The sequence below is a fragment of the Dendroctonus ponderosae genome, unplaced genomic scaffold, assembly GCF_020466585.1.
Source record: "Dendroctonus ponderosae isolate FM_Combo_2020 unplaced genomic scaffold, Dpon_F_20191213v2 Dpon_F_20191213_8, whole genome shotgun sequence".
NCBI lineage: Eukaryota > Metazoa > Arthropoda > Insecta > Coleoptera > Curculionidae > Dendroctonus > Dendroctonus ponderosae.
The window spans coordinates 12,724,699-12,732,579 of NW_026019016.1; the positions used below are offsets into that span (position 1 = coordinate 12,724,699).

At 40.1% G+C, this 7,881-nt stretch overlaps 2 protein-coding genes across 3 annotated transcripts in view; one reads left to right on the forward strand and one right to left on the reverse strand.

Moving 5' to 3' along the window:
* Positions 1–5,764, forward strand: part of LOC109539512 (sodium-dependent serotonin transporter) — a 17,971-nt gene extending 12,207 nt beyond the window's left edge. The window contains exons 5-11 of the mRNA XM_019907291.2: positions 335–551; positions 606–744; positions 3,473–3,836; positions 3,897–4,141; positions 4,200–4,400; positions 4,456–4,623; positions 4,678–5,764. Of these exons, the coding sequence (XP_019762850.1) occupies positions 335–551; positions 606–744; positions 3,473–3,836; positions 3,897–4,141; positions 4,200–4,400; positions 4,456–4,623; positions 4,678–4,746 (1,403 nt within the window). The 3' untranslated portion in view covers positions 4,747–5,764. The remainder of the gene's footprint in view (positions 1–334; positions 552–605; positions 745–3,472; positions 3,837–3,896; positions 4,142–4,199; positions 4,401–4,455; positions 4,624–4,677) is intronic.
* Positions 5,765–6,211: 447 nt separating this feature from the next.
* LOC109539437 (odorant receptor 43a) overlaps positions 6,212–7,881 on the reverse strand; it is a 3,671-nt gene continuing 2,001 nt past the window's right edge. Inside the window, exons 2-6 of one of the 2 annotated variants that reach the window (XM_048669389.1) lie at positions 7,030–7,518; positions 6,877–6,976; positions 6,716–6,823; positions 6,504–6,659; positions 6,212–6,452 (exon numbers count right to left, since the gene is read on the reverse strand). In XM_048669389.1, the coding sequence (XP_048525346.1) occupies positions 6,396–6,452; positions 6,504–6,659; positions 6,716–6,823; positions 6,877–6,976; positions 7,030–7,202 (594 nt within the window). In that variant the 5' untranslated portion in view covers positions 7,203–7,518 and the 3' untranslated portion in view covers positions 6,212–6,395. Of the gene's footprint in view, positions 6,660–6,715; positions 6,824–6,876; positions 6,977–7,029; positions 7,519–7,881 lie in introns of both variants that reach the window. The other variant, XM_048669388.1, reaches the window with a different exon arrangement.

A 7,881-nucleotide genomic window follows, 5' to 3' on the forward strand; every position in this document is an offset into this window, starting at 1 on the left:
AACAACGCTACACGTAAAAACTGATGATGGTGGAAAAATACACCGAAACGTATTTTAATTGATAAATAAAGACAATAAATGACTGAAACCCAGGAGATAATTTTTATTTGGAATTGACTACGTATGTAAGCAATCAGGATATAGCAGGAAATCAAGCAAATGGGCGATTGAGCAACAATGAGGCACTCGACTACATGAAGAGACCATTGTGTTTCCTTTGCGAGGTTTAAATTAACAGCCCCCCCATTCAATCGAGTGTGTTTAATTTGGTCGATTAGAAAATGGGAAAAAGTCAATTTCAGCTGGTTTTTACGCTTTTGCCCCACTTTTGCAGGTGTTGGCTATGCAATTTGCCTGATCGACATCTACATGGGCATGTACTACAACACAATCATTGGCTGGGCGGTTTACTATTTAGTGGCCAGTTTCACCAGCGAACTTCCATGGACGAAGTGCACAAACGAATGGAACACTATAGATTGCCTGCCGGTCACTGCCACAGCCATCCGACCAAACCTCAATTCTACAACGCCAGCCAAAGAGTTTTTCGAGTATGTTTTGCGAACTATTTTTCAAACCGGTTGAATGTTTTCTGGCCTTTTCAGGAGGGAAGTTCTGGAGCAGTATAAATCCGATGGCCTCAATAGAATGGGCCCGATCAAGCCGGCGTTGGCACTCAGTGTGTTTTCCGTGTTCATTTTAGTGTATTTTTCCTTGTGGAAGGGAGTGAAGAGTACGGGAAAGGTAAGTGAGCTGAGAGCAGCAGGAGCTGTTGATTCTTTAGTCGTTTACAGTAGAGGATGAGAAGATGAATAGTTTTTATCAGCTTTTACGGGAGGTAAAGAGTGATTCTTTTACAGGGTAGTTTAGCTGCATTTTCTACAATCAGAACTGGACGACGTTTCTCATATTTTTCATGCGATAGTTTTTGCGACAAGTTTTTTGTCGCGCTGTATTCAGATGTTTGGTTTGATTTTTTGCAATTTCCTCAGTGGAAAGCGCTCAGATGAACCGTTTTTGAGATATCGTCTACGGAAAAGTGTTCACTACTTACGTTCTTTAAGCGCGATCTATTTCTTCAAAGGATGACTTCTTGCCCCATTTTACCCGGAAGAACCTTTCAGAAATTGCTAAGAGTTACCAAAAACGTCCTCTAAGTTCTCGCTATAATATACAGAGTGTCCAAGTTATATTTTTTGCTTTTTAAAGATGTTTTCCCAACAAATTTAGCTGAAGTCGTTAAGTTCAATCTGGACGGGTTTCTTTAGGATGTGTTTGGGTTCAAGTGGCTCCAACTTTTTTCTCGCCCTGTATATGGATGTTTGAGTGGCTTTGATCCGTTTTGCAATTAATACCGAACAAAAAAGTCGACTTAGTGAAAAGTCCGCAGATCAACCATTTTTGTGATATTGTCCATGGAAAAGTGTCCACTACTTGCGTTCTTTAACCGCGATCTAATACTTCGAAGAGTGACTTCTTGCCCCATTTTACCCGGAAGAACCTTTCAGAAATTGCTAAGAGTTACCAAAAAAGTCCTCCAAGTTCTCGCTATAATATACAGACTGTCCAAGTTAAATTTGTGTCTTTTTCAAGATGTTTTCCCAACTAATTTAGCTGAAGTCGTTAAGTTCAATCTGAACGGGTTTGTTTAGGATGTGTTTGGGTTCAAGTGGCTCCAACTTTTTCCTCGCCCTGTATACTGATGTTTGAGTGGCTTTGGTCCGTTTTGCAATTAATACCGAACAAAAAAGTCCACTTAGTGAAAAGTCCGCAGATCAACCATTTTTGAGATATTGTCTATGGAAAAGTGTCCACCACTTGCGTTCTTTAAGCGCGATCTAATACTTCGAAGAGTGACTTCTTGCCCCATTTTACCCGGAAAAACCTTTCAGAAATTGCAAGAGTTACCAAAAAAGTCCTCCAAGTTCTCGCTATAATATACAGAGTGTCCAAGTTAAATTTGTCTCTTTTTCAAGATGTTTTCCCAACAAATTTAGCTAAAGTCGTTAAGTTTTATCTGGGCGGGTTTCTTTAGGATGTGTTTGGGTTCAAGTGGCTCCAACTTTTTTCTCGCCCTGTATACGCATGTTTAAGTGGCTTTGATTGGTTTTGCAATTAATAAAGAACAAAAAAGTCGACTTAGTGAAAAGTCCGCAGATCAACCATTTTTGTGATATTGTCCATGGAAAAGTGTCCACAACTTGCGTTCTTTAAGCGCGATCTAATACTTCAAACGTTGACTTCTTGCCCCATTTTACCCGGAAAAACCTTTCAGAAATTGCTAAGAGTAACCAAAAATGTCCTCTAAGTTCTCGCTATAATATACAGAGTGTTCAAGTTATATTTGTCTCTTTTTCAAGATGTTTTCCCAACTAATTTAGCTGAAGTCGTTAAGTTCAATCTGACGGGTTTCTTTAGGATGTGTTTAGGTTCAAGTGGCTCTAACTTTTTTCTCGCCCTGTATACGGATGTTTGAGTGGCTTTGTTCCGTTTTGCAATTAATACCGAACAAAAAAGTCGACTTAGTGGAAAGTCCGCAGATCAACCATTTTTGTGATATTGTCCATGGAAAAGTGTCCACTACTTGCGTTCTTTAAGCGCGATCTAATACTTCAAACGCTGACTTCTTGCACCATTTTACCCGGAAGAACCTTTCAGAAATTGCTAAGAGTTACCAAAAAAGTCCTCTAAGTTCTCGCTATAATATACAGAGTGTCCAAGTTATATTTGTCTCTTTTTCAAGATGTTTTCCCAACAAATTTAGCTAAAGTCGTTAAGTTTTATCTGGACGGGTTTCTTTAGGATGTGTTTGGGTTCAAGTGGCTCCAACTTTTTCCTCGACCTGTATACTGATGTTTGAGTGGCTTTGATCCGTTTTGCAATTAATAGCGAACAAAAAAGTTGACTTAGTGAAAAGTCCGCAGATCAACCATTTTTGAGATATTGTCTATGGAAAAGTGTCCACTACCTGCGTTCTTTAAGCGCGATCTAATTCTTCAAAGGATGACTTCTTGCCCCATTTTACCGGGAAGAACCTTTCAGAAATTGCCAGGAGTTACCAAAAAAGTCCTCCAAGTTCTCGCTATAATATACAGAGTGTTCAAGTTATATTTGTCTCTTTTTAAAGATGTTTTCCCAACAAATTTAGCTAAAGTCGTTAAGTTGTATCTGTACGCGTTCCTTTAGGATTTGTTTGGGTTCAAGTGGCTCCAACTTTTTTCTCGCCCTGTATACGGATGTTTAAGTGGCCTTGATCGGTTTAGCAGTTAATGCCGAATCGATATCGTCTATGGAATAGTGTCCACCCACTACTTGCGTTCGTTAAGCGCGATCTAGTACTTCAAGGTGTGACTTCTTGGAGCAACTGCTCCAAGAAAACTGGTTAAAAACCTTGAAATCGTAACATCCTGCAAGCTTTCCTGTATATAAACAGACTGTCATGCTCTTTCCTTTACCTCTTCTTGGATTTTAGGCCGTATGGGTGACGGCGTTGGCCCCGTACGTGGTCCTCATCATCCTGCTGGCTCGTGGCGTGACACTGCCTGGAGCTATGGAAGGCATCCGATACTATCTGACACCAGAGTGGCACAAGTTGTACAATCGAAAAGTGTGGATCGATGCGGCCTCCCAGATCTTTTTCTCCCTCGGCCCTGGATTCGGCACCCTCTTGGCCCTATCCAGTTACAACAAGTTCAACAACAACTGCTATCGGGACGCAGTGATCACAAGTACTATAAACTGTTTGACCAGTTTCCTGGCCGGGTTTGTGATTTTTTCCGTGCTAGGGTACATGGCACATGTGCAGCACAAGAGCATCGAACAAGTGGGCCTTGAAGGTGCGTTTTAACTCATGGAAAACAGCAATTGTTTGCAGATGAACAATGGATGCGTTTCAGGTCCCGGCCTAGTTTTCATCGTGTACCCTGAGGCGATCGCCACTATGAGTGGCTCGGTGTTCTGGTCAATAATCTTCTTCCTGATGCTGATCACCCTGGGCCTGGATAGTACCTTTGGGGGTCTGGAAGCGATGATTACAGCGCTCTGTGATGAGTACCCGCGCACTTTGGGCAGGCATCGGGAGGTTTTCGTCGCTGTTTTTCTCCTAGGGATTTACATATGTGCCTTGCCTACTACCACCTATGTAAGTAGATATTGCGGCACTATTTGGGAGGATTTGGGTGATTTTCCCCACTCCCTAGGGCGGCGTCTACCTAGTCAATATGCTGAACATCTACGGGCCAGGGCTGGCCATCCTCTTCATAGTGTTCGTGGAAGCCGCCGGCATTTTCTGGCTGTATGGAACCGACAGGTTTTCCAGGGATATCGAGCAAATGATCGGCAAACGGCCGGGGCTTTTCTGGAGGATCTGCTGGAAGTACATCAGCCCCGTTTTCCTGCTGGTGAGTTTAAGGCAGCCTCCCAAGTCTGGCAGTGGGCAAACTGAACCTTTTCCAGATCATCTTCGTTTGCTCGCTGCTAAACCACGAAGAAATGCTGGGCAAGGAGTACAAGTATCCGGCGTGGAGCCTCCAGGTTGGCTACATTTTAACCGCCTCCTCCATCGTTTGCATCCCGCTCTACATTCTGTATAAGTTCGCCATCACTCCAGGCAGCTGTGTAGAGGTAAGCGCGATTTTTGCTCAACATTTGCGCCGTTCTCATTGTGCTTTAACGCAGCGATGGCGAATCATGTGGCAGGCGGAGCCAAATAACGCCCTCACCTACTGTGGAGGCACCGAAGTTTGACCAGAATTAGGAGTGGTGAGGTCCTACACGATCGAATGGTTAGTCTAAGTTTTTTCGTTTTAAAAGGTTTTCACATTTAAAAAATGTACACCTTTAGGCCCTTTTGTGGCAGATACACTGGCCACAAAAGGTACTGATCTGTGATTTTTCATATTCCTATAAGAGTCGTCTATTAGCCAAGTAGTGTATAAAACTTGTAGCCTTAAATGTACATGTAGTTAATTGAAGCACCTCCATATTATCAAAGAGGTTCGCAGATATTTGTGGGAAATGGACAGTTTTTCCAAGTTTTTTCGTTTTGTCACAAAAACTCTCCAATTTTCCCCATTTTTTCGTTGGCAAATTTAATGGAATTGTGCCTTCTTTCCATTCAATATGCCGCCGTTTTCTTTGATATCCGACTAGATGAACGAATGCCTTCCGTTCCTCTAGCATGTGCAGAAATTGAATCTATCTCGGATAGATACTGCGATCTTGAGTAAAATGCAGCCAATTTTCCTCAAGCTCATTGTAAAGATTGTTGGTAGATGTGTAGACGTGTGGTGTAGTTTTTTAATGAAAAATACCCGTAAACTAGAGTCAGTACAATTTAAGCCAAATGTTTATCTTCATGGGTTGTATAATGGTAATCATAACTAGATAACTCGTAATTAGCTAAATAACTCAATGATACGCTATAGCAACAGCCATTGCTATAAGTGTATCTGCCTATATATACAGGGTGATGCATCAAGGAATCTGTAATATTCACGATGTTCCGGAACTTCTTTTGCCCCACATAAATTCAGTTTTTAGTAGCAAAAGTTCAGAAAAATTGCTCTTATTTTGCCGGTAGCTTTTTTGCATCAAAACTGAAAAATGCGCTTTGCAAATCTTTTTGCATTTATCTAATTTTGTTTCCATTTTAGGTCTTTAATTTTTCAAGTTTATACAGGGTGTAACATGCAAAAGTGGGTTTAAGGGGACTTTTAACTGGAAATTAAGTCACTGTCTAAAATTTAAAATCTATTGCTGTTCGACATATAATTTATATTTAAATAAATATAAAATACATAAATAAATTGACCAGTTGCTAACAAGAAGATGTTTTCCATTGGTTGATATTGTTCATGACCTGAGGTGAATTTAAGAATAACTTCGCTTGAAACTGGAGGATTCATCAGGCTTTTAGCTGTCGTAAAAATTCTTACTACTTTGGCTTTCACTGAAGATGCACGCCACTTGTGCATGCAAAACGGTTTATTTTTCACTATCGCTTAAAAGCCCAAAAACTCCTCAAGTTTTTTGCATAAAATTGTATCAGTTATACACTCTCATACTTTCAATCTCAACTTTCCCCTTTCTAACTGATCTGGGAAATAGTTGTAAAAATAAATTTGCCTATCGTTTCCCCATTGTACACTGTTAGGACCTTTGCAGCCATAAAGGGCCTAAAGTCCCCATTTTATATTTTGTAATAGATGTTTTAGATTTTGTTATAAAAAATCTGTGCTTTATTCACCCCAATCAGCTAAACCCTTGCAACACTTAACGCTAAAACTATCATATTCTGAAAATATTATTAGTGCTTAGTGTCAATTAGTACAATTATTTGTGTGGGTTTCTCCTTCGTCTACTGACGATTCGACGATGAGTTTTTGTGGAGTAATTTATAACTGTTGAGTTCCAGTCACAAGTGAAAAGTACGAAAAACTGGCTCGCAGAATCTGAAGAAAAGTGGTTAAAAAATGGTTAAATCTGCGTGTTCGAACGGTTACAGAGAGGAAAGCGGGCAAGCCTAAGCTACCAAAAGGGCCAATTTTTATGTTTAAGGGCTTGCCAGCCCTTACCATAAACATTGCGACCATATATTTAAATTGGCGGTTTTCTTCGTGCCAATCTGTCTCATATACCGAGTGCACCAATTCCGAGCTCTATGAACATTGTTTTTTATTAAACTTTTGGACTTTAGTTAGTGAGTTGCACTCACCAAGAAAATTATCTCATTTCCTGAATGGTAAATATAATATTCCCTTATTATTGATATCCATAAGTAAATTAGCGTAAAACCGAAACTAGACACTGTAACTGACTCAGTCTGAAACGGAAGCTTCATTTATAAACAAAAAAACGATGAATCGAAATAGTTACCATTGTTATAACGACGCATATAGAAGCAAGGCGAAGGGACGATTGAACAAAATCCAACACCATAATGTTGCTAAAGTTCTCATTGAAAATGTCCACAAACCTACAAACGAGTCTTCGTCAGGCGGGTGAGTTCGGCATTAGTTCCGCACTTACTTGATAACTTTTTGATGCATTTCGATGCACTTTTTCATCATGATGTTGGATGCAACGTTTCCTGGCTCCACACTAATCCGTGCAGTGTAATAATTGAAATGTTTCAAATAATGATGCAGAATTTCCAACTGAATAACCGGACTTCGGATAAAGTAGAAAAACAGAACGTCCATTCCGACTTGAAAAAGCACCACTGCCCAAACTAGCAAAATTGTCAGGAAAAATGTCTCCTATAAATCAGTCTTTAGTCGCATTTTCGATAGCCATTAGCACCAGTTTACTTGCCCAATAATGCGCCTGGACATCATAAGGAAACCACAAGGGCAGAGGCGTTTTTCCGGGGGAAACCGTAGCGTTTCCCGAAAAAACTCTGTGCTTATCATACATCGGTTCCAAAATAGATATCAGGGAAAGAAATGCGGTGGCCACAACATAGTAAAGATAATACAACATAGATACTTGGCCAGCTTTTTCAAATAATTTTACCACCTGAAAAACGCTACTGAATTGATTTCAAATATACAACGATAATGCCGACAAACTGTCCTGAATGAGAAAACTATTAAGAGAAACAGTTATAAGCATTTGTTTAGAGAAATACCAAGTTAAAAGCCCCTAAAAGAAAGTATTATGTATAGTACAGTAAAGTCCGCTTATAAAAACCCGGTTATAGTGAACTTTCGGTTAAAACGAACTTTTTTCCTTTAATTGAAACGTCGTCCATAAAGACCAACGCATTTTTTACTGGTTATAACAAACCCGTTTATAACGAACTTCCGGATATTACTTTTTAGGATAGTTGTATATTCACTTTCCGTTTATAACGAACTTCCACGCTCAGCAACACCAATC